Source organism: Cebus imitator, unplaced genomic scaffold, assembly GCF_001604975.1.
Source record: "Cebus imitator isolate Cc_AM_T3 unplaced genomic scaffold, Cebus_imitator-1.0 Scaffold328, whole genome shotgun sequence".
Taxonomy (NCBI): Eukaryota; Metazoa; Chordata; class Mammalia; order Primates; family Cebidae; genus Cebus; species Cebus imitator.
The window spans coordinates 1,240,653-1,266,809 of NW_016107643.1; the positions used below are offsets into that span (position 1 = coordinate 1,240,653).

The following is a 26,157-nucleotide window of genomic DNA, read 5'->3' on the forward strand; positions in this document are numbered from 1 at the left end:
TATTCAAGTCTCCTTTGGGCTCAGTTTTATGTTTTCAATTTAAGCCTACAATCTGAGTGGGCACAAATTTTTACATTAATTTCAATTTTTGTTGTGAGAGATATTTTATTTTTAATGTAGATAATTTTAAAGAATGATTTTATAACATTCCAGAGTATAAATATAGCCTCTCAAATTTCCTAAAATTAATTTTTAAAAATTCAGAGTTTCCCAGTTTTACTTATATTTATTTGTGTGCCTGTGTGTATTAAATTTTATACAATTTTACCACCTGTGTAGGTTTTTTTTTTTTGAGAGGGAGTTTCGCTCTTGTTGCCCAGGCTGGAGTGCAATGGGCACAATCTCAACTCACAGAACCCTCCGCCTACTGGGTTCAAGCGATTCTCCTGCCTCAGCCTCCCAAGTAGCTGGGATTATATAGCATGTGCCATCATGCCCAGCTAATCTCGTATTTTAAGTAGAGATGGAATTTCTCCATGTTGGTCAGGCTGGTCTTGAACTCCTGATCTCAAGTGATTCACCTGCCACGATCTGCCAAAGCGCTAGGATTACAGGCGTGAACCACCGTGCCCAGCCACGTTCTTATATCCATCACCATGGTCAAGATACTAAACAGTTCCAACATACAAGGATCCCTTGTATTACCTTTTCATAAACACACCCACCTCCCTTCTGCCCTCCACTCCCATTCTGACCCCGTCAATCACTAATCTGTCCTCCGTTTCTAAAACTTTGTTATTTTAAAATACATAAATTCAATTTTTAAAACAACAATTAACAGTTCCACTTGGTATCAAAGTTCAATTCTACTGCTCCACTGCTGCACTAAATTGAATGGCATCAGGCCACTCTAGGGGCTTAAGAAATATCTGTCCTATATTACAAGTTTCCCCAAAGAATGCTATAAATGAAAATAAAGCTGGGCTGGGCATGTTGCTTACGTCCGTAATCACAGCACTTTGGGAGGCTGAGGTGGGAAGACTGCTTGTGCTCAGGAGTTCAAGACCAGCCTGGGCAACATAGGGAGACCCCCAACTCTAAAAACAAAGGCCAAGAATCGGGTGCAGTGGCTCATGCCTGTAATCCCAGTACTTTGGAAGGCAGAGGAGGGCAGATCACTTGAGGTCAGGAGTTTGAGACCAGCCTGATCAACATGGAGAAATTCCGTCTCTACTAAAAATACAGAATTAGCTGGGCATGGTGGTGCATGTCTGTAATCCCAGCTATTTGAGAGGTGGAGGTTGCAGTGAGCTGAGATCATGCCACTCTACTTCAGCCTGGAGGACAGAGCAAGACTCAGTTTCCAAAAAGAAAAAAAAGCCAGGAGCAGTGGCTCACAGCTGTAATCCCAGCACTTTGAAAGGCTGAGGCAGGCGAATCATCTGAGGTCAGGAGTTTGAGACCAGCCTGGGCAACATAGTAAAATCCAATCTTTACTAAAAAATACAAAAATTAGCTGGGTGTGGTGGCATGCATCTGTAATCCCAGCTACTTGGGAGACGGAGGTGGGAGTATCGCTTGAACTCGGGAGGTGGAGGCTGCAGTGAGCTGATATCATACCATTGTACTCCACCCTGAGCAACAGAGCAAGACTCTGTTTCTTTTTTTTTTTTTTTTTTTTGAGACGGAGTCTCACTGTCACCCAGGCTGGAGTGCAATGGCGCAATCTCGGCTTCCGGCAACCTCCACTTCCCAGGTTCAAGCCATTTTCTTGCCTCTGCCTCCTGAGTAGCTGGGATTACAGGTGCATGCCACCACGCCCAGCTAATTTTTGTATTTTTAGTAGAGACGGGGTTTCAACATCTTGGCCAGACTGGTCTCAAACTCCTGACCTCATGATCCACCCGCCTCAGCCTCCCAAAGTGCTGGGATTACAGGCGTGAACCACCGCGCCAGGCCGACTCTGTTTCAAAAAGAAAGAAAATAATGCCATATTCAAGGAACACAATTCTCAATATGAGAAGCCTCTGGGATCTCCCACCACCAACAGCCTAAATAATGGGCATGAAGGCCCAGCACCAAGCGATGGACATGCTATGAAGGAGGCTGCTATATGGGCCCAGCCGGTAAGAACAGTGTCTTAGTGAAGATCCACAACATTTAGCTGCTATTCTGACTGACGTCCTCCAGTTAATGGACTAGAGGTCCCCATATCCTGGGTCTGTGATGGAGCAAAGGCTGGGTGTGCAGTAAAAGAGTGGGCTGGTCACACAATGTCACTGTAGTCCAGAAGCAGCCAGGAAAGCTGACACTTCTGCAGACTTCTAAAGTCAAGACAAGAAGTCAGTGATGCTCTCCAAAGTGTTGGGAGTTGGAAATGACTTCAGCTGCACATTGTCAAGCTGCCGAATTAATCTCCAGGTCCACAGCCTCAGTGACAATCAACTGGTGGGGGCAGGAGGTGAACAAGGAGGTCAACCCATTCCTTTGACTAGTAGAAGCAATAGAAAACCAGAAGAAAACAAGTGGTTTCAAGCCCAGACTCTTCCTCTGGTTTCTAGGACCTCAGCCCACAAGCAGGACAGAGGGCTGATAGAAGGGAAGCTGGAGGCAAGGTATGAGAACAAGACTCAAAGTGGAAATCTGGCCTGCTGGGGTGCACCACCCTCCCAGCCTCCTTCCTCAGTACCACCCTCCCAGCTTTCCTCCAATTCCCATCACCACAGCCAGGACACCAAATGGGGCTTTGGATTGGGACCCATTCTTTACTGGAAACAATTAGCCAACTGCAAACACTAACATAGCACAAAAGCACTTTGTAAGAACTGCCAAAAGCTTCTTTATTACCACCAAACTTAACGACACTAGTGAAAAGCACAGCTCCCGTTTTCCTGACTGCACATTCCCCTCTGGGTCTGGGGTGGTGACGGGTCTGTGAGGGGCTCCTCCATGAAAGGCCTTAGAACAAATCAAGAGAACCTCCTTTCAGCCAGGGTCCCCTGGAACAGTGGTACAAGCTCTGTCAAACCTGCCCTCTGATGTTGCACACATGCTTACAGAGACTTCATGAGCTAGTCAGCTTATAATCACAGTTCTGCACATAGCCCAGAAAAGGGAGCTTCTTAACCAATGTGAATATTCAGACTCCTCACTGAGGGTCCCAGGAAACTCTCCTAGGCTAGCCATCCAGAGCGTGCTGAGGCTGGAGACTGCAGAGTATGAGGGTCATCTCTGCAATTCCACAAGAGGGAGGACTGAAACAGATTAAGCTCCCTTATTTAGATGATGAAGGAAGAGGCTTAGGGACCACTACTGTTGCAAGAATTACCAATAAATCTTACCAGCTTCCCTAATTCCCCACCTTGTCAGGGTATGATAATATTAAAGCCAAAATGAAAACTTGTGTGGAAGCTATACTAGCCTATAGGCCATAGGATGGTAACAGGGTCACTGCTTGCTTAAGACTTCTCTGTAGCACAGACACTGCTCATGCAAGTGTAGAGTCTATTCTGTGCTCCAGGTTTGCTACACATGAAATAAGAGTAATGGCAAGGTCATCACCCTGATTTGACTATTCCCAGGAGACTTCCAATGCTCACCCTTGTAACACCACCAGCAGTCTGGTCTTCTTGCGGGTGTAGGCTGACTGGCGGGCAGAGCGGTTCTGCCGGGCCTCCAGGGCACTGGAAAGGTATCTCTGGAAGTGTGCAGCATGAAAACATTCGGAGCTGTCCATGATTTGGCGGTACACCATCCATCTGGAAAGGGAAAATGTAACCTCAGCATGGGGGCCACCTGATGGCCTGGCACCACAGGTTCAGCCATGGATTCAAATGTGAACATGACTCCTAAAGCCGTTCTGCCCAGTGAATCCATTCAGGTGAAAACCATCCTGGTCTCACAGAAAAAAGGCAGAGGACATTGAATGTGTTGGAAGCCCAGTATCCTGAAACCACTGTCATTGGGACTTTTGATAGGAAACCCCTTGCCATAAGGAAAACGGTCAGGTAAGCACTTGACCAACAGACTTCAGAGGTAAGAAAGACTCCTGACCAGGCAGTCACTTCTACCCATTTCTTTTTTTTTTTTTGAGACGGAGTTTCGCTCTTGTTACCCAGGCTGGAGTGCAATGGCGCAATCTCAGTTCACCGCAACCTCCGCCTCCTGGGTTCAGGCAATTCTCCTGCCCCAGCCTCCTGAGTCGCTGGGATTACAGGCACGCGCCACCATGCCCAGCTAATTTTTTGTATTTTTAGTAGAGACGGGGTTTCACCATGTTGACCAGGATGGTCTCGATCTCTTGACCTCGTGATCCACCCGCCTCGGCCTCCCACAGTGCTGGGATTACAGGCTTGAGCCACCGCGCCCGGCCTACTTCTACCCATTTCTTATGCTTAGCAAGAGACTAACTGAAGCCATGCAAAAGATGGCTTCAGTTAGTCTCTTGTTAAGCATAAGAAATGGGTAGAATGTTTATAGAACAAAAGCACTAGACATGGGGAACCTGTTTGACATACAGTACTTAATAAATAAGGTCCAGTATTTCCTGAGTATCCCTCTGAAATATGCCTCCCTATTCCCCACAATATCCCATCCTAAACTGCCGACTCTCTATGCAATTTTGGGCTTCTAAATTTCTTTACGGCCTCCTGCAGGATGCCTTACTTTGGGGAAGACGGACTAGATATTAAATGCCTGGTTCAATCAGCAAGGGTTGTTTAGTAATCTGACAGCCAGGTGGAAGTGAAGGATGAAGGATTTTCCTAATTTCACCTGGGCCAACCTGCCCCAGCTGCATCTGAACTCATGCAGTCTCCTTGTGCTCATGGAAGGATCATGACATCCCTCAGCTCCCAAGTTTTTATAACCATCATGGCCCTGAACTTCCCTGCTGACCAGGTGCACTCCGAGGCCTCTGCACTTGCTCGACCTGCTGCTACAATGCGCTCCCCCAGATATCCACATGGTTTATTCCTTAAAGTCTTTGCTCAAATATCACCTTTTTAGTGAAGTTTTTCCTGACCACCCAATTTAAAATTGGAATCTAAGCTGGGCACACAGTAGCTTGTGCCTATAATCCCAGCAACTTTGTAGGCTGAGGTGGGAGGATCACTTGAGTTCAGGAGTTTGAGACCAGCCTGGAAAACATAGCAAAACCCCATCTCTAAAAAATTTTTCAAAAATTAGTTGGATGTGGCTAGGCACAGTGGCTCACGACTGTAATCCCAGCACTTTGGGAGGCCAAGGCGGGCAGATCACTTGAGGTCATGAGTTCGAGACAAGCTTGGCCAATATGGTGAAACCCTGTCTCTACTAAAAATTTAAAAATTAGCTGGGTGTGGTGGTGCGCGCCTGTATTCCCAGCTAGTCGGGAGGCTGAGGCAGGAGAATCGCTTGAACCCTGGAGGCAGAGGTTGCAGTGAGCCAAGATTGTGCCATTGCACTCCAGCCTGGGCATCACAGCAAGACTCCATCTCAAAAAAAAAAACAATTAGTTGGGTGTGATGGTGCATACCTGTAGTTCTACCTACTTGGGAGGGTGAGGTGAGAGGATAATATGAACCCAGGAGTTTGAGGCTACAGCGAACTATGATCATGCCACTGTACCTGACTTTGGGTGACAGAGAGAGACCCTGCCTCTAAAAACAAAACAAAAAACTGGAACCCCACCCCCAGCCCTGCACTTCCTATAACCTTCCCTGCTTTCTTTTTTTTTTTTTAAGACAGAGTCTCATTCTGTAGCCCAGGCTGGAGTGCAGTGGCATGATCTCAGCTCACTGCAACCTCCGCCTCCCAGGTCCTGGTTCAAGAAATTCTTCCGCCTCAGCCTCCTGAGTAGCTGGGATTACAGCCCCGTGCCACCATGCCTAGCTAATTTTTAAAATATTTTTAGCAGAGATGGGGTTTCATCACATTAGCCAGGCTGGTCTTGAACTCCTGACCTCGAGTGATCTGCCTGCCTCGGCCTCCCAAAGTGCTGGGATTACAGGCATCAGCCACTGTGCCTGGCCCCCTGCTTTATTTTCTGTTTTTTTGTTTTGTTTTTTAATCAGGGTCTCACTCTGCTACCCAGGCTGGGATGCAGTAGCACAATCTCAGCTCACTGCAGCCTCGCCCTCCTGGGCTCAAGTAATCCTCCCACCTCAGCCTCCCAGGTAGGTGGGACTACAGGTGTGTGCCACCATGCTCAGCTAATTTTTATATTTTTGTAGGTTTTGCCATTTTGCCAAGGCTGGTCTCAAATTCCTGGGCTCAAGCAATCCACCCGTTTTGGCCTCCCAAAGTGCTGGGATTACAGGTGTGAGTCACTGCACCTGGCCCCTTCACTGCTTTATTTTCTCCACAGAACTTTTTACTAGTTAATATATTTTTCCTTATCTGTTTGTCTTCCCAAACTAGAATGTAAGCTCCATAACAGCAGAGATTTTTGTGTCTGTTTGTTCATCGATGTATTCCCTCACAGTCAGAACAATGCCTGGTATACAGGAAGTGCTCAGTATAGCGTGTTAAATGAATGGATGACTACCGTGCTGATACCAGTCACACCAAGACCAGTACATGTCTAAGGTTTCCCAGTGCCTAGACAGGCCCAAGTTAGAATCTCTTTCCCCAAAGCAAAGGCAGCAGCTATACTAACCTGCCATATTCCTTATGCAGAGTGACCAGAAAAGCACAGAGCTCGATAGCGTGACAGCCTGGGAGGCCGGTTACAATGGTGATAATTACCTACATGAAGAAAAAGTCATGTGTTTGCAATTCAACTGCATCGCGTTTTGTAAGAAGAGATTAAGAGAACTGACTTTTGGTGGTAAGCATTGTGGGTCTGAACCTCAGCATGACCACTAACTCTGTGACCTTAGGCCAATGACAGACCTACCTTGTAAGGTAGATGTGAGGATTAACTGACTTAACGTAAGCAAAGTGTTTAGAACAGTGCTTGGCACATAGCAAATACCATATAAAATGTAATGTTACTAGTCTAATTTTTACTAGAGTAGTATACTAATTAGAGCAGATTGTGAATAGATCAGTTAAAATACAGTGCATTAAAGGATCTACCTGCTTGAGACCACAGATCTCTTCTGTAAAGCAGACATTCAGGAATATTATGACTTTTTTCCAGTAGTAACACTTCTTAGGAAAACACTGGGTAGAAAGGAGGTCTGGGACAAAAATGCCCAGGCTACACTGGTGTGGTAAACTAGGGCAGAGGACAGGAGAGTGGTGCTGGGATGCTTCTGCCTGGTTGCCTGTGCCACCGAAGCCACATGTCCAGGGCTAACCAGGGCTAAGGCCTTTTTTTTTTTTTTTTTTTTTTTGAGATGGAGTCACTCTGTCGCCCAGGCTGGAGTACCATGGCACTATCTTGGCTCACTGCAAACTTTGCCTCTTGGGTTCAAGTGATTCTCCTGTCTTAGCCTCCCAAGTAGATGGGACTACAGGCACCTGCCACCATGCCTGGCCAATTTTTGTATTTTTAGTAGAGAAGGGGTTTCACCTTACTGGTCAGGCTGGTCTCAAACTCCTGACCTCAGGTGATCCACCCGCCTTGGCCTCCCAAAGTGCTGGAACAAGTAGGTATTTTCAGACGCTTTATACTCTCACCTAAGGGAAAAAATGATGCTTCTGATTGCTTGGTTCTTCTATTTCCTTTTGCAGCCAAGTATCTTCTAGACTTGCATGGAAATAAATGCCCTCTTTGAGTCTATGAAGACTTATGGTTCTGGGCTGGGCATGGTGGCTCATGTCTGTAAACCCAGCACTTTGGGAGGCCGAGGCAGGCAGATCACTTGAAGTTAGGAGTTCAAGACCAGCCTGGCCAACATAGTGAAATCCCGTTTCTACTAAAAATACAAAAATTAGCTGGGCATGACGACGTGTGCCTGAAGTCCCGCTATTCGGAGGGCTGAGGCAGGAGAATTGCTTGAACCTGGGAGGTGGAGGTTGCAGTGAGTTGATATGGTGCCACTGTACTCCAGCCTGGTGACAAAGTGAGGTTCCATCTCAAAAAGAAAGCCAGGCACATTGGCTCACACCTGTAATCCCAACACTCTGGAAGGTGAGGCGGGAGGATCACCTGAGGTCCAGAGTTCGAGACCATCTTGGCCAATATAATGAAACCCCATTTCTATTAAAATAAAAAAAATTAGCTGGGTGCAGTGGTGGGCACTTGTAATTCCAGCTACTTGGGAGGCTGAGACAGGAGAACTGCCTCAGCTGAGATTGCACCACTGCACTCCAGCCTGGGTGACAGAGCAAGATACTATCTCGAAAAAAAACCAAAAAACAAAAACCAGACTTATGGTTCTGAAGGAATGTTAGGAGGGGGTCAAGAGGAGGGAAGCATGAGGCCGAAGCAGATTAAAATCCACTCTGGCGGCCAGACCCAGTGGTTCACACCTGTAATCCCAGCACTTTGGAGGGCCAGGGCAGGTGGATCACCTGAGGTCAGGAGTTTGAGACTAGCCTGGCCAACATGGTGAAATGCTGTCTCTACTAAAAATACAAAAATTAGTAGGGGGTGGTGGTGCATGCCTGTAATCCCAGCTATTCTGGAGGCTGAGATAGGAGAATCACTTGAACACAGGAGGCAGAAGGTGCACTGAACAGAGATTGCACCATTGCACTCCAGCCTGGGCAACAGAGCTAGACTGTCTCAAAAACAAAAAACAAAAAACAAAAAACAAAAACAACAAAAACAAAAACCCACTCTGGGAAAGATAGTGTTTACAAAGTATAATCTTACCCTGGTGACTCCAGCAAGGCCTGAATAACATGGGTGCCCTTCCTCATATTAAGCACAATGTGTCAACAACTGCCAGACAAGTACGAGAGCACTGAGTAGGAGTTTAAACCGATCGAGAGGCCAGGAAAGGGCATGCAAGATTCCAGGGTTTTATGACTTTCATGAGGCTTGGCCAGGGTTAACGCAGACACCTGGCACAGTCATTGTATACAGCAGGTTGTATGTGTATCATTACATTTCAGGATCCAAGGAAGTGGAGAGTCCTGTAACAGGGACTCCATCCGAGATCCTTTTGTTAACTGACACAAAAGATCCAGGGGTAGGTTCTCAAGATTATCTTTCTGTGAATTCCCAGCATATTTGGTGAGCTCCTCTACCTTGTCATTTTCTACTATGTTAGTAGGGTTGATTTCAGCTTGCTGTAGCAGGACAGGAAGATGGGTCCGGATCACGGGCTCCTGGCTAACGCTGCTGATGGCGAAATGCTGGAGAAACCTAAAAACACAAAGACAAGGCTATTATGTTACCATCCTAGCCTCTCCTGAATGTGCCTACTCATGTGAAAAAGTTTCTACTTGATTGCTAAAAATAAACCTTGGAGAGATTCTCTCTAGAGAATAAACTTGTATATAGTGTGTTATGGTGACATTTTACAGTGATCTCTAAGAAACTACAAGAAAAAGGAGCTTAAAAGGACCAACGTTGGGGTTTCTGACATTTCAAAAGCCACAATATTAAACATCTATAAACAGAAGCAGAGCTTACCAGTCCAGCTCTGGGAGTTTGGCTGAAAGTAACTTTAGGGAACTCCGTTTATCCCCAACAGGCTGGCTCAGGGCACTGACAAGCTTCTGTGCACTGGAGTGCCTGGAATAACAAAAGCTCACAGATTAGAAGTCCATCTTCCAACTGGTTTTGATGCTTTCAAGCCAGAGTCCAGGGACAAAGTCAACTCTTCCAAAACACTCATCTCAGACTTAAACAAAATGAGGTGTTAGTGCATGATGATGAGTATGTCCACATAGAAAGGGTGACCTGAAATCCTTTGATAATGCTATGAGTTTCTGATTCTTTGTGGTTTCACCTCTCTTCTTGCTTTTTCTTTTGGAGGTGAAGTCTCGCTCTGTCACCCAGCCTGGAGTGCAGTGGCACAATATTGGCTCACTGCAACCTCTGCCTCCCACGTTCAAAAGATTCTTTAGCCTCAGCCTCTCGAGTAGCTGGGATTACAGGTGCAGACCACCATGCCTGGCTAGTTTTTGTATTTTTAGAAAAGATGAGGTTTCCACTTTGTTGGCCAGGCTGGTCTTGAACTCCTGACCTCAGGTGATCTGCCTGCCTTGACCTCCCTAAGTGCTGGGATTACAGGTGTGAGCCACTGTACCCAACTTTTTTTTTTTTTTTTTTTTTTTAAAGAAGTCCAAACACATTTACTTGCTGTATTTAAGATGAATTATCCATCTATAATGAGCAGTCATAAAGATGGTCTTCTTCAGGGCAACATGGTCACAGGACTGGGGCAATCCCGGGGACTGAGAGGAAGCATGAGGATGGGAGGTGGGGCTACCTCTTGCTATTTCACATTAGAGAGAAACTGTAACACAGTCCATGGGCCTGCAATCCTCCCCTTTCATCATCTGGCATATGCAGTTGTCCACTTTATTCCATAAGTCCTCCTTGTCCTGCAAATGATGTTCTGCAGCTTCTATATTCAGTGGATCATCAAAATTCAAAAAATCAGTAAACAAAGAGTTTAAACCCCAAATGACATCCTTTAATGTTCTCGTGGAAGCCCAGCCAGTTCTGTCAATTGAATGTTCTCTCAGTAAACTCAGGCATATTTCCCGTCTCTGTGATGTTGGGGTGCCAGATCTTGGTCAGGCATTTCACTTTGGGAGGCACCATGTTGTCAGGAACTTCAGTTTCAAACTGAAATTTTCCACCCTGGTAGTAACCCACATCTGCGTTACTGTTAGTTGAAAACAGTGAAGCTTGTTTGGATCAGGAAAATGCATGTTACATGTTCAAGGAAATTAGCTTCAAGTTCTGCAACCTCTGAAGTCCCAATTTGTCGAGATGTTGAAGTGGGAGTATCACCTAAGCCTGGGAGGTGGAGACTGCAGTGAGCTGGGACCACATCACTGCACTCTACCCTGGGTAACAGAGTAAGACCCTGGGTTCCCTGAGACAGGTGAGGTGGGCCCGGCACCCAACACCATGCCTGGCCTGGGCGGCGGCTTACAAGATGCAGCCCCTTACAGCCACACTGGCTCCCAGCAGCAGGGACCTATTTTTTTGAGAAAGGGTCTTGATCCATCACTCAGGCTGAAGTGCAATGGCATGGTCACGGCTTGCTGCAACCTTGAACTCCTGGGCTCAAGCAACCCTTCCAACTCCTGAGTGGCTAAGACTACAGGCATGTGCCACCATACCCAGCTAATTTTTTATGTTTTGCAGGGATGGTGTCTCACTGTATTGTCCAGGCAGTCTGGTCTTGAACTCCTATGCTCAAGCCATCCTCCTGCCTCAGCCTCCCACAGTGTTGGGATTACAAGCATGAGGCAATCCATGTGGCCCTCTCTTGCTTTCTATTCCCCCAAGGGCACTGGCTACCTGCAACTTCGCAGCACTGAAATGTCTGCATTGACCCTTTCGGAAGCCAAGACCCCTGTGTTACATAACGCTAGGTATCCTGCAGAGAGAGCACACCCACAACGCCTAGGGAAACAAGCACAAACACTGAAGCAGCCACTTACAATCTCTTTTGTTCCACAGATAATCCATCTTCCTGGATCACTTTTAAAGAGAGCCCTGAGTTATCCTGCTGTTGCCAGAGGGAGAAGACCTAAACAAAACAGAATTTGAGCAAAGAACACTATAAACCCAACAACAGGATATGGAACCCACACGGGGATTTGATAGTTGTTGAAAATCTAGACTGTCAGTGCAAAGAAAATGACTATAACAAGCAAGTTTGCTTCAAAAATAGAGGCCTGAAGCAATTTTGTTCTGTATTTTTTAAACCCAGAATGTCTTTCTGGGTTCCTCCCCCAGGGATTCTGTTCCTTCAGAGGTCAGGAAGTGTGGAGAAAGGGGGGTTGGGTAACACTGTGCTGGCCACAGAGGCATATTCTCCTCTGCAGAGACAGACAGGAGTGGTTCAAGTAACTCCTGCCTAGAGGCAGACGGATGGCTGAAGAGAATCTAAAGGGTTGTCTTTACTTTCCCAGATTGAAAGGACAAGCACAAGGAGGTAAGAAGGTCCAGCAAAGGTGGGAGACACAGACTGGGCTGAGAAACTATTCTATAGCCAAGGTCAATTCTTGCATCCTCTATGGTCTGCAAATCTGATCTGAGAGAGGAACACCGTCCCCTCACAAACTGCTGCAATCACACCTTTCCAAGAATTCTCACAATCATGAGGCTGGCCATCAGTTTGACTTTGGCTGTTGCTTGGTCTCTCAGTGGGTCATATCATTCTTATAAGCTCTCACTTGTGCAGTCTGTCTGAGCACCTATAATGTGCAGCCTGCCAGGTGGTACCATTCGCAAGGGCAGGGGCTGTGACCCATGGGGAAGGAGAGTATAGGGTGGCAAAGGGAACACTAATTCAGTAGGTAGGGCCCAACAATTCAATAAAATAGCTAAATAGGAGATAAGTCTAATTAGGATTTAAAAAGGACAAAGTAGTTTTTTCTTAAAGGCTAAAAAGCCTTTTGTTCAGTTTATTTAGGCTCTTACCCCTCACTGCCAACAGCACCATTCCAGAACCTGATGGGATTTGAAGCAGTCACTCCACACCAGCCAGCCCTCCTAACTCTCCCTCTCATCACTTCACTGTTAGTCCCACTGCCTTACCATTTAAATTGCTACGGGGAAAAAAAATAGTAGCAGTATTACTGAATAATGACTGATGTTACCTCTGAGTAAAATGCTTGGTATATCTTCGATCTGGGGAAAAGGGCAATCATCAGAAAATTGCTTGATCCATGGAAATAAACTGGGAGGTGAGGAAGCAATGAGCTCTTGAAGTCTATGAGAAGAGCAGCAACAATACTGGTGGAATCCTAAAGAGAAAAGGAGGGTGCATCAGCAAGAAAGGCATCTGTACAATTACAGCACTCACAACTACTGCCGGAACACACAGGATCAATTTCAGCACAATTATTGTCACATTATGTAGTTCAGTGGAGTTCAGTATAAATGTGCTTTCCAATATTTACTTATAGGAGATACAGGAAGTACAAGGATTTTTGTTATTGTTCTTGAGACAAAGTCCCACTCTGTTGCCCAAGCTGGAGTACAGTGGTGTGATCTCGGCTCACCACAACCTCTGCCTCCGAGGTTCAAGTGATTTTCCTGTCTCAGCCTCCAGAGTATCTGGGACTACAGGCGTGTACCACCATGCCTGGCTAATTTTTGTATATTTAGCACAGACGGGGTTTACCATGTTGGCCAGGCTGGTCTCAATCTCCGGACCTCATAATCCACTTGCCTCAGCCTTCCAAAGTGCTAGGATTATAGGTGTTAGCCACTGTGCCTGGCGGAATTTTTTTTTTTTTTTTTTGAGACAGGGTCTTGCTCTGTCACCCAGGCTAAAGTGTGATGGCTCACTGCAGCCTTGAACTCCCGGGCTCAAGCAATCCTTCTACCTCAGCTCCCCAGGTAGCTGAGACTACAGACACGTGCCACCATGCCTGCCTAATTTTTAAAAACTTTTTGTAGAGACAAGGTCTCCCTATGTTGCCCAGGTTGGTCTCAAACTCCTGGTCTCAAGTGATCCTCCCACCTTGGCCTCCCCAAATGCTGGGATTACAGGGGTGAGCCACCACCCCCAGCCTGGATTTTTTTCCCTAAACTGAAAATGTCATCTCAAAATTCCTTCTACGATATTAATCCCTTATCAGATAATGATTTTTGAATATTTTCTTCCATTCTGAGGATTCTCTTTTCACTCTCTGGATAACGTCCTTTAATACACAGAAGTTTTAAATGTTGATGAAGTCCAATTTAGTATTTTTTCATTTGCTGTCTGTGCTTTTGGTATCACATCCAAGAAATCATTGCCAAATCCAATGTCATAAAGATTTTCCCCTGTGTTTTCTTCAAGGAGTTTCATTGCTTTAGCCCTTTTTTTATGGAGACAAAGTCTCACTCTGTCACCCAGGCTGGAGTGCAATGGTGTGATCTCGGCTTGCTGCCACCTCTGCCTCCTGGGATCAAGCGATTCTCCTGCCATAGCCTCCCAAGTAGCTGGGACTACAGGCGCGTGACACCATGCCTGGCTAATGTTTGTATTTTTAGTAGAGACGGGGTTTCACTATGTTGGCCAGGCTGGTCTCAAACTCCTGACTTCGTTATCTGCCTGCCTCAGCCTCCCAAAGTGCTAGGACTACATCTTGTTTTAGCTCTTAACATTTATGTTTTTGTTCCATTTTCAGTTAACTTTTTGTATAGGGTATAAAGTAAGGGTCAAACTTCATTCTTTTGCAAATGGATATCTAGTTTTCCCAGCACCGTTTTTTTTTTTGAGACAGGGTCCCACTCAGGGGAACTGTCCCCAGGCTGGAGTGCAGTGGTGCCATCTTAGCTGACTGGCCTCCGCCTCCTGGGTTCAAGTGATTCTCATGCCTCAGCCTCCCAAGTAAGCTGGGATTACAGGTGCCCGCCACCACACCCAGCTAATTTTTGTATTTTTAGTAGAGACGGGGTTTTGCCATGTTGGCCAGGTTGGTCTTGAACTCCTAGCCACAAGTGATCTGCCATCCTCAGCCTCCCAAAGAGCTGGGATTATAGGCGTAAGCCACTGGGACCGGCCTCTCAGACCATTTGTTAAAAAGACTGTCCTTTTGACACTGAATGATGAATGGTTCTGGCATCCTTGTCAAAAATTATTTGATACAAAAGTTCATTTCTGGGTTCTACGTGAGTCTATTCTGCTGGACTTTTTGCCAGTACCACACTGTAGCTTCGTAGGGAATTTTGAAATAAGAAAACATATGTGTTACAACTTTATTTTCTTTTTCAAGATGGTTTTGAACAATCAGGGTTCCTTGAGATTCTATATGTTCTATACTAACTTTAGGATGGGTTTTCCTTTTTTTTTTTTTGAGACATAGTTTCACTCAGTCACCTAGGCTGGAGTGCATTGGCACAATCTTGGCTCACTGCAACCTCTACCTCCCAGGTTCATGCAATTCTTGTGTCTTAACCTTCTAAGTAGCTGGGATTACAGGCATGTGCCACCACGCCCAGTTAATTTTTGTATTCTTAGTAGAGATGGGGTTTTGCCATGCTAGCCAGGTTTGTCTCAACTTCCTGACCTCAAGTGATCCACCCGCCTCAGCCTCTCAAAATGCTGGGATTATAGGCGTGAGCCACAGCGCCTGGCCGTTTTTTCTATCTGCAAAAAATGCTGTTGGGATTTTAATACAAACTGCACTGAATCTGTAGATCGCATTGGGAAGTATTGTCTTAATATTAAGTCTTCTAATTCATGAACATGGATTTTTTTCCATTCATTTAGGTTGTCTAATTTTTCTGCAATATTTTACAGTTTTCAGTGGACAAGTCTTGCACTTTCTTGGTTAAATTTATTCCTTAGTACTTTACTCTTTTTGATGCTATTGTAAATTGAATTTTTTTTTTTTTTTTTTTTTGAGACAGAGTCTCACTCTGTTGCTCAGGCCAGAGCACACCATGGCATGATCACGCCTTACAGCAACCTCTGCCTCTTGGGCTGAGGCGATCCTCCCACCTCATTTGTCAAGTAGCTTGGGACTACAGGCACGTGCCACCATGCCCCGGTAATTAAAAAAATTTTTTGAGGCCGTGCACTCCAGACTGGGCAACAGAGCGAGACTGCATCTTAAAAAAAACAACAATAGTAATAATTTTTTTGTAGAGACAGAGTTTTACCACATTGCCCAGGCTGGTCTCAAACTCCCAGACTCAAGTGATCCGCCTGCCTTGGCCTCCCAAAGTGCTGGCATTACAGGCTTGAGCCACTGAATCCAGCCCTGGAATTGTTTTCTTTCTTTCTTTCTTTCTTTTTGTTTGAGATGGAGTCTCGCTCTGGTGCCCAGGCTGGAGTGCAGTGGCATGATCTTGGCTGACTGCAACCTCTGCCTCCTGGATTCAAGGATTCTCCTGCCTCAGCCTCCCGAGTAGCTGGGACTACAGGTGTGTGCTACCACATGTGGTGTTCTCCTCTGCCAACAGTTTTTTAGCGTTTATTCCTTAGCACAAATTAGTATATTTTAACAGTATATTATTTAACAGTAAATGCTAATTTACTGTTACATATGATAGCAAAAGGCTGTTTCTGATGCAATTCCTTCTATCTGTTAAGTAGCCTCATAAACTTTAAAGACCTCTGACCTGGGACTCAGTGTTTACATGTTAATAAAGAGACAACTCTTTGCAGAGAAAAAAAAAAAAAATTAACTCATTTGTTTAAATCACCAAAAATGTTTTTCCCAGTTTTTAAAATTTGCCTTTTGAAATAGTCTTGCTCTGTTGCCAGGCTGGAGTGCAGTGGTGCAATCTTGGCCCACTGCAACCTCTGCCTCCCGGGTTCAAGTGATTCTCCTGCCTCAGCCTCCCGAGTGGCTGGGACTACAGGCATGTGCCACCATGCCCAGCTAATTTTTGTATTTTTAATAGAGATGGGGTTTCACCATGTTGGCCAGGATGATCTCAATCTCCTGACCTCATGATCTGCCCACCTCAGCCTCTCACAGTGGTGTGAGCTACTGCGCACAGTCTGAAATACTTTTAAAAAATTATTATTATTATTATTATTATATATTCTTGAGACAGTCTCACTGCATAGCCCAGGCTGGAGTGCAGTGGCGCAATCTTGGCTCACTGCAACCGCTGCCTCCCAGGTTCATGTGATTCTCCTGCCTCAGCCTCTTGAGTAGCTGGGACTACAGGCATGAGCCACCACACCGTTAATTTTTGTGTTTTTAGTAGAGGCTGGGTTCAACCATGTTGGCCAGGCTGGTCAACTCCTGACCTCAGGTGATCCACCTGCCCTAGCCTCCCAAAGTGCTGGGATTACAGGCATAAGACATTACCCCTGGCCATAAAAAATTATTTTTTATTTTTAGTTGACACATATGCACATATTTATGGGTTATAATGGGTTGTTTCAATACATGTATACATCATGTAATGATCAAATCTGGGTAATGAGAAATCCACCATGACAAACATTTATCATTCAGAATCTTCTCTTTCTCTTCTAGCTATTTTAAGATCTACAACACCTTATTGTTGACTGCAGGCACCGTACTGTGCAACAGAACACTAGAACTTACTTATCTTCTCTAACTTTGTATCTATTGATCAACTCCTTCCCATCCCCTGAAATACATTTTAAAGGATTTTGTATTACAAATTAGTCTGATAAATTTTATGCTATACCCATACAATAGAATACTATTTAGCAATAAAGAGAACTAAGCTATTAACATACACAACATGGATGAATCTAAAAATCACTATGCTGAGTGGAAAATGCCAGACTCAAAGGGTATGGAATGAATCATGTTCATTTATATGACATTTTAGAAAATGCAAATTAATATTCAGTGACAAAAGCTAATCAGTGGTTGTCTGAACCCAGGAGCGGAGTAAAGATGAACTATAAAAGGGCATGAGGAAGCATTTCAGTTTGATCGTAAAGGTGGTTTCATGAATGTATACATCTGCCAAAGCTTTAAATGGATACAGTTAGTTGCATTTGCAGTATACTTCAATAAGTTAAATTATCAGCAAAAAATTTTAAAAAATCATTAACTGGTCAAATTTGAAAAACTTTTCCTTTAGAATTTCTTGTATTCTTTCTAAGCTTAGAAAGTCTTCCAACCCCTACAGGTTTAATAAATATTCATTTTTACATTCTATTTGTGAAATTTAAAGATATTTAATTTTAATCCATCAGAAGTTCATTTTGCTTTTGGTAGAGGTAAGAGTCTATTTTTTGTCTAAATTAGCTAATTTATCATCCCAGTACTGTGGTTTTCATGATGTATCCCTTCTTCCTTGATGTTGAAAGACTCTTTAACCTAACGGTAAAGCTTTAATCTAATAGAGCTATCCAATGTGTCCAGTTGGTCTGCCTACAATTCTGAACAGCCTTTAAGGCCGCAGGCTCTACATGGAAGAAAATAGAGCCTGCAGCCACAGAACTTATTTTCTGAGCCATCTGACCAAAATACCTCACATAGTCTCTGTCCTAGCTCCCAGACAGACTGGTTTTGAGGCTGAGACCGGGCAGAGTGGAGGGCCTGCCCTCTAATCTGGTGCTACACTGAGACAAGCTGTGCCTTGGCCAGAGGGTAGAGGCTAGGGGAAGCGTGTCGCTACCCTCCTCCCCTTAAGGTGAAGGGGAAGTGTTGGTGCAGACTGGTGAACTTAGAGGATTGTTTTAGGAGGGTGGAACTTTTATGGAGCTAGAGAGGAAGTCTGGGTGTGTGAGGGAGGTGGGGCTAAACTCTCATGGGGAAAGCGAGCCATTTCTCTCCCTCTCTAGCTCACTTACAATCCTGTCCATGCCAATGCACACGTGGAGCCTCGTCAATACCACAGGATGCAGCTCCTTTCTGATTTTTCAGTGGGTGAGCCTTGGGTCCCCGGGACTGGAGGTCACCTGAGAGGGGCCACTGGAGGCCTTCTCAGCCTGCTTTCTAGTCCTCTTTAGGTTGAATAAATTGGGCATGGGGAGCTCTTTTTAGGTAAGTCCTTTACAGAGCAGTGAGGCTGACAAGGCTCATAAGTGTTCTGAGAGTGCCCAGGCCTCTCCATGACCTCCCTCCCTGCCTGCCTCAGTGGCAGTGCTGGCTCTGTGGTAGTGGAGGGGAGACAGGAGTTATTTGGTTTTCCCCTCAAAAGTATGAGCAACTTTCCAACCAAAAAAGCCACTGACTAGTAAAACACCTACCCCATCATAGAAGGAAATGGAATTCATGTGATCCTTGGAAATGATGATGCTTCCATGACGACAGTGAGAAAACAGAAGGCCACTAGAGAAGAAATGAACATTCCCTGGAAGGAAAAGAGAGTTGGTCAGACTAGCACGGCTGGATGCTGGAGGTGAGATTCCAATGTCCTCTTGCACAGCAGAGAGGTAACTAGAAGCCAGTATCAGTAGCAATTATGTTATGTGATTTGTATGCTGAGCTCTGTGCTCTGAGGAAGCCAAAGTAACCTCCCAGAGCCTCAGAGGGAAATGAGGCATCAGATGCAGTCTTTGCATAAGAATTAGAAAAACAAGTGAATAAATTATCAGCTAATGCAGAGAAGCAAAATTCACATTCCCTTATGGGTATCTTCCAGGGAAACACACTAAAAGACTTTGGGTATATGTGCTCCATTACTTAGTTTACAGGTTTTCCTTTCTTCTGCTTTGCCAGAAGCTGGCTCAGCCCTAAAGAGACTACGTCCCTCACTTAGGGCCCAAGAAGGAGCACTAGGGTCTTAGCTGAAGACTGGTGAAGGGAGCTTAAGATCCCTGTGCCCAGCAATGGAACATTTTAGTTAGGTAATGAGTAGGTTCTACAGACTCTGGGGGCCTGCTCTTCTGTGGTTCACAAAAGCAAGATGGGTGGCAGGTGAACATGGATTTGGGTTCCTTGGAACAAGGATTCAGGTCTAAGGAGAGCTGTTGTTTCCTGGATGGTCAAGGTCATATAGAGCAGCTCAATATAGGCCCTAGGGAGCAGACCATAGAAAAGCTGGACAACTAAGATGACAAAGATTAATGCAGGGCCTGGGCTTGCTATGGAGACACAAAAGCAGCATCCAGAGCACCCATGACTCCTAGGTGATGCTGCTTTCTAGAGCTGGTCCAAGCTGAATCTTCTATTCCTGTAACAGCTTTTCTTTCCATGTTTCCGCATACAGAGAGGAGATGAAGTAGCTCTTAAAGCTCAAGGCACAGGGTTGAGTTTATTGTCATTGAGACCTCACTGTCAAGGTAAAGGCCAAGAGACAAATAAGTGGGACTGATTCCTTGAGTTGTAGCTCCAGAAAAGTGGTGCAAAGCTCTGGAGGTTGGAATGACAAGAATTGCAAAGGTCAGAAGTCTGAGGGCTGCCTTTGCATCCTGGGTGAGGAATCTGGAGACTGCAAACTTTGAAGGCTTCCTGAGGAGGTCGGGTTTCAGAAGGAAGGGAGGGGCCTAGTTAGTATGTGTTCACAGGGAATGAGAGAAGTGAAGGGAGAAAGAAGGAGGCAGTTTTTAGATACAAGAAGAACTGGCACCTGCCTCTCATGGAAGAACCAGATGCCCAGTCAAGCCACAGAAACCTCTACCCTCCAATAAGTATCCTGGCTTTCCATGAACATTGCCTTTCCCTGAGGCCCTCTGGAAAGGAAGGGCCTTTCTACTCCTGCCTCAGCTTCATCCTGTACCAACCCCAAGGTTCCTCCATGCTGCTCCCAGGCCATTCTCCTGCCACCTCAGCATAATACTTTCATTCCCCTAGAGACACACGCCCCTCCCTCTGCTGCTCACACCCACTGCCCTCCTGACCATGCCATATTTCAAATTGCTCTGAATGTGCTCAGTCTTCCCTTCCAATGTCAACACTCCCATTCCTTCTTAGAGCAGTAAAGTTACACCCAGAATATCATGACTTCTGAAATCTCCAGCCCAGCAGCTACTCCCTGACACCAGTACCACATTCCCCTTTTAGCTGTCCCATATGAAGATGGGCAGATCCCCTGGGACAGGACTTACCTTTTTTTTTTTTTTTTTTTTTTTTAAGATGGGGTTTCACCATGATGGCCAGGCTGGTCTTGAACTCCTGATCTCAGGTGATCCACCCACCTTAGCCTCCCAAAGTGCTAGGATTACAGGTGTGAGCCACCGCGCCCAGCCAGTACTTACCTTTAAATCTCTGTTCTGTTAAAAGAAAGGAATGGGAACAGGTTTCACGCAGTGTTTACTAAGCGCCATGCATGTCATAAATTATAGGTTTCTGTTTTCACAATTTTAAGAGGTGGTATTTTTTTTTTCATAGGACAGATGAGAAAACTCAAGCTTAGAGAGATTTCCCCCAAAATCAAGCATTACTTCTATACGTGGTGGTGGAGCCACGTATATAGAACACAGGTTTGTCTGATGCCAAAGATGCTGTACCATGCTGGTGCCTTCAGTTCTCTCCTTTTTCCTTTGAATTCTTCCCTGTCCAAAAGCCCAGCTGTGGTGAATCTGATGATGTGCCTTCTCTGCTCCCTCAACCACAACAGGCTACAGTGCTGCCCTATAGCTCGTTCACTGCTGTCTTCCAACTCCTTCCTCCAGCCCACAGAGCTCATCCCAGACCTTCAACACTCTCCTAAAACCACAACACACCAAGTCCTGCCACCAGATAACTCTACTTACTGTTTCCAGAGATAACAGGGCTCTACAGCTGTCATGAGGTAGAAACTGCTCCTACTGGTGAGTGCTTAGTACCTGCACCCTTCCCTGTCCTGGGTACCCCTCCACCTGTGTACCTCTGAAGTGAACCTTTTCAGTAACAAGTCCAGTCCCACTCAAAAGGCCTCCTGGACAAATCTCAATATTCTTCCAAAGCTTCCAGAAAAAAGCACAGATTGGAGAAGCTGGCACATTCCATCTACTCACTAGGAAGAAGGGAAAGAGGTGGATGAGGGAGGTCATCTCTAGCACTTCCTCTCCCACTAGACTCTGAAGCCTCAGAACAAAATGGAAAAGAGGAAGACAAGTTCACAAGATAATGCCGGAAAAGCACTCATTATGGGGCATGGCCCAAGGCAAGGTCTCAGTACACAGGATCTGATTTCAGTACTGTCCTGTGATTGCGGCTGCCCCTCAGCCTGGCTCTGTGAGCAGTAACTCTGTCATTATTCTCAGAGCACACATGAGATAAGTGAAGTGACTTACTGAGTGACCTAGTACCAGTACTCTGGTCTCTGAGAACCAAATCCACTTGATGCGATAACTCTTCTGGTATCTGCTCTGGACTCTTGACTGTCAGACTGTGGTCTGAGGGCCATGCCTTTGCAGGGGTTCATGGGGATCAGGGCAGCCAACTCCTGAGGAGATCTCCCTGACTCTTTGTGCCATACTTAGTGTCCTTAGTGGATGAGTTCTGTCCTTCCTTTTCCATTCTAGGAGTATGAAAAACCAGGATAAGAGGAAGTTTCCCATTACTGCCCCAGAACCAGGAGCAATGCAGTTTGGTTCTGCCTTTGATTGAGCTCTGCATCCCTGGAAGTCCAACAAAGAAGGGATGAGCCCTCGGGGTAAACCAAGATACCAAGCAAATACCAATGAAGAATTTGGCTTTTCCTCTTTCAGAAAACTAGCTGCACAAATAAAGATATTCCAACAGCCCAGTCTATGTGAAGGGGGAACATTTATCACTGCATGCTAATGGGAAAATTTAGCATGCAATGGCTAGATGATTTTCATCCTGTGTCTGTAAAAGTATGCGAAATGTACACATAGGGTTTAGAGAAAAAACAAAACAAAACCAACCAACCAACCAAACAAACAAAAAACTAAAGCAACAACAACAAAACCCAGATGCCTATGCACTCACTACTGAGCCTAAGAAATTGAGTATTACTGGCACCATTGAAGCCCCCTGGATGTCCTTCCTCACTGAGAGCCCTTCTCTTCCACCCAGGGGGAACAGCAACCTAAATTCTGGATGGTTTTACCACACTTGAATGTATCTGTAAACTGTGTATTACTTAGCTTTATCTGTTTTTGTTTTTATATAAATGAAATCTTAATCATATATTCTTTTGTGACTTGCTTACTTCTCTTGACACTCTGTTCCTGAATGTGACCCATGCCCAGGCCAGAATGCAGTGGTGCGATCTTGGCTCACTGCAACCTCTGCCTCCCGGGTTTAAGTGATTCTCCTGCCTCAGCCTCCCGAGTAGCTGGAATTACAGGCATGTGCCACCATGGTCTGGCTAATTTTTGTATTTTTAGTAGAGATGGGGTTTCACAATGTTGTCCAGGCTGGTCTCAAATTCTTGACCTCAGGTGATCTGCCCGTCTTGGCCTCCCAAGGTGCTGGGATGACAGGCATGCGCTACCATGCCAGGCTAAAACGTTCCTATTTAAAGTGTCCCTCCTGTTGAAAATTAGCCAGGTGTGGTGGCACATGCCTATAAATCCAGCTACTTGGGAGGCGGAGGCTGCAGTGAGCTGAGATCACACCACTGCACTCCAGCCTGGATGACAGAATGAGACTTCCTTTCAAGAAACAAAAAATTTAAAAAAAAAGTAAAGTGTCCCTCAATAGCTTCAGGTGGACACAAGGCAACACATGAGAGGATGCAGAAAGATGGCAGCAGAGAGCAGACTACAGCGGGCCTGGGCCTCTCCAACACACAAAGGTGAAAGCCAGATTGGTCCCCAGGGTTCTCAGGATGTATTCACTATCCAATGTGTCAATGGGTTCAGGACCCTGCTCTGCATTGCTAACAATTTCTGCCCAATGTAAAAACACTCAGGAACCTGTAAATCACTACAAGGAGAATGAAGGAGCTGCCTGAGCACCAACCATTCACTGATGCCTGCAGGAAACAACAGAACCCATACATATATGGTCAGCTGATTTTCAACAAAGGTGAAAAGACAATTCAAAAGAGAAAGAAGAGTCTTCAACAAATGGTGCTGTAAAAACTGGATATTCATGTCAAACAGCAAACATTAACACATCCCTCACAGTGGAAATTCTGCCCCTTCTCATCAGTCACAGTGGAAAATCTCATACTTCACAGGGATATTGGGTAGAGTACTCAAAAGGATTTTGCCACAGTAGTGGCATACAATTAGTCCTAAATCCAATGTTGCCCTTCCTCCTGCCTAATAAAGCTTAAAAGCAAGACCAGATAATAGGATTAGAAAAAAAAGTTATTGGCTGGGCACAGTGGCTCATGCCTACAATTCCAGCACTTTGGGAGGCAGAGATGGTTGGATTGTTTGAGGCCAGGAGTTTGAGACTAGCATGGACAACGTAGCAAGACCCCACCTCTATTAAAAAAATAATAAAATAAAGAAAAAGTTATTAAACAGTTATAACTGTATTCCATGTTTAACAAGCTGGAGGAAAGAATGAACCATATTAGCTTGAGTCATAAAAGATATAAAAAAAGATTCAAATCAAACTTCTAAATATGAAAAATACAATGAATGTCTAAGAAGAAAAATACACTCGATGAGATTAATGGCATTAGACAATGCAGAAGAAAAGGTGAGTAAATTAGAATAAACAGAAATAGAAACTATGCAAAACAAAACACAAAGAGAAAAAATCCTGATCACAATGGTATGGAACATCAGGGAGCTGTGGGCCAACTTCAAGCTCCCTGATACATATGTAACACGAGTCCCTGAAGGGGAGGGAAGAACTGTTTAAAAAAACAATGACTGACAAATTGCTGGATTTGAGGAAGACTAAAAATCCACCAATCTGAGAAGCTAAAAAAATCTTAAGCACAAAAACCATTAAAAGGCCAGTGTGGTGGCTCATACCTATAATCCCAGCATTTTGGAAGGCTGAGGTGGGCAGATTACCTGAGGTCAGGAGTTTGAGACCAGCCTGGTCAACATGGTGAAACCCTGTCTCTATTAAAAACACAAAAAATTTAGGCTGGGTGTGGTGGTGGGCACTGTAGTCTCAGCTACTCAGGAGGCTGACACAGGAGAATCCCTTGAACCGAAGTGGCGGCTGCAGTGAGTCAAGAATGTGCTGCTGTTGTACTCCAGCCTGGGTGGTGAGTGAAATGTCAACTCAAAAAAAAAAAAACAAACAAAAAACAAACAAACAAAAAACATGAAGAAAACCACACCAAGTCACATCAAAACCAAATTGCTGAAAAAAACTTTTTTTAAACCAAACTGCCTAAAATCAGTGATAAGCAGCTGGGAAGAAAAGCTGTTTCTTACACAGAAAGAAACAAGCCAGACACGGTGGCTCACGCCTGTAATTCCAGAGCTTTGGGAGCCTGAGGCGGGTGGATCACCTGAGGTCAGGAGTTCGAGACCAACCTGACCAACATGGAGAAACCCCATCTCTGCTAAAAATCAAAATTAGCTAGGCATAGTGGCGCATGCCTGTAATCCCAGCTACTCAGAAGGCTGAGGCAGGCAGGAGAATCTGAATCCGGAAGGAGGAGATTGTGGTGAGCTGACATCATGCCACTGCACTCTAGCATGAGCAACAAGAGTGAAACTCCATCTCAAACAATATAAAGATGGCAGAACTATACAAAGTCAAGAAGACAATGGGATGGAACAACATCTTAAAACTACAGAAATTTGAAAAATTTTGTCTTTATACAAAAAATCTGAAAAACTTAGATGAAAGGAAAAAATTTCTAGAAAATTCTGTTTCCAAGATGAATCAAGTAGAAAATAAAAACCTAACTCATTAACCATTAAAGAAACTAAATCAGTAGTTAAAAACCTTTCCTTAAAAAAATAAATCATGCCAGGCTGGACACGGTAGCTCACGCCTGTAATCCCAGCACTTTGGGAGGCTGAGGTGGGCAGATCACCTGAGATCAGGAGTTTGAGATCAGCCTGACCAACATGGAGAAACCCCATCTCCACTAAAAATACAAAATTAGCCGGGCATGGTGGCGCATGCCTGTAATCCCAGCTACTCGGGAGGCTGAGGCAGGAGAATCACTTGAACCCGGGAGGTGGAGGTTGTAGTGAGCTGAGATCATGCCATTGCATTCCAGCCTGGGCAACAAGAGCAAAACTCCATCTCCAAAAAAAAAAAAAAAAAATCATGCCTTGAGTGTTTTATAGGCAAGTACTAACAGAGTCAAAGAATACATAATTCAAATCTCATACATAATATTCTACAGTAAGGGAATACAAAAGGGAATACTCCTTGGCTAGAAAATTTGATCCTAAACCAGAAATTACACTACAAAAAAAGGAAAAAAAGCTAATCTTATTCATAACGTAATAATCCTAACAAAATGGTTAGCAAACTGAGGCTAGCAGTATATTAAAAGTAATAATCAAGTTAGCCCTTCTCAAGAATGTAGAATTAACATTTAAAAAATCAAGTAATATAGCAGTTTATTATGTTAACAGATTAAAGAAACAAATTTGTAAGTGTAGGAAAAAGCGCTAACAAAAATCAAGAAACAGGTATGATAAAAGCTTACTAAACTTACAATGAAAGGGAAATGTTCTTAAAATCCACAAGTATTAAAATACAGAGGAAGCAGTAAAGCTCTCTCTGCTAGATGGGAATAATACAAGAATGTTATCACTACTTCTACTCCATGATGTACTAGTGGTATGAGCCAGTGAAGGCAAGATAAAGAAATATAATAAGAATTAGGCTGGGCACGGTGGCTCACACCTGTAATCCAAGCACTTTGGAGGCCAAGACGGGCGGATCACCTGAGGTCGGGAGTTCAAGACCAGCCTGACCAACATGGTGAAACCC

The 26,157-nt window shown here is 44.8% G+C and overlaps 1 protein-coding gene across 3 annotated transcripts in view; it reads right to left on the reverse strand.

The window, feature by feature from the left end:
• CUNH20orf194 (chromosome unknown C20orf194 homolog) overlaps positions 1-26,157 on the reverse strand; it is a 151,709-nt gene that overhangs the window by 34,079 nt on the left and 91,473 nt on the right. For all 3 annotated transcript variants that reach the window (XM_017504806.2, XM_017504805.2, XM_017504807.2), the window contains 7 exons: positions 18,636-18,739; positions 12,607-12,753; positions 11,443-11,531; positions 9,452-9,553; positions 9,064-9,181; positions 6,578-6,666; positions 3,540-3,698 (listed from right to left, as the gene is read on the reverse strand). In XM_017504806.2, coding sequence (XP_017360295.1) covers positions 3,540-3,698; positions 6,578-6,666; positions 9,064-9,181; positions 9,452-9,553; positions 11,443-11,531; positions 12,607-12,753; positions 18,636-18,739 — 808 coding nt within the window. The remainder of the gene's footprint in view (positions 1-3,539; positions 3,699-6,577; positions 6,667-9,063; positions 9,182-9,451; positions 9,554-11,442; positions 11,532-12,606; positions 12,754-18,635; positions 18,740-26,157) is intronic.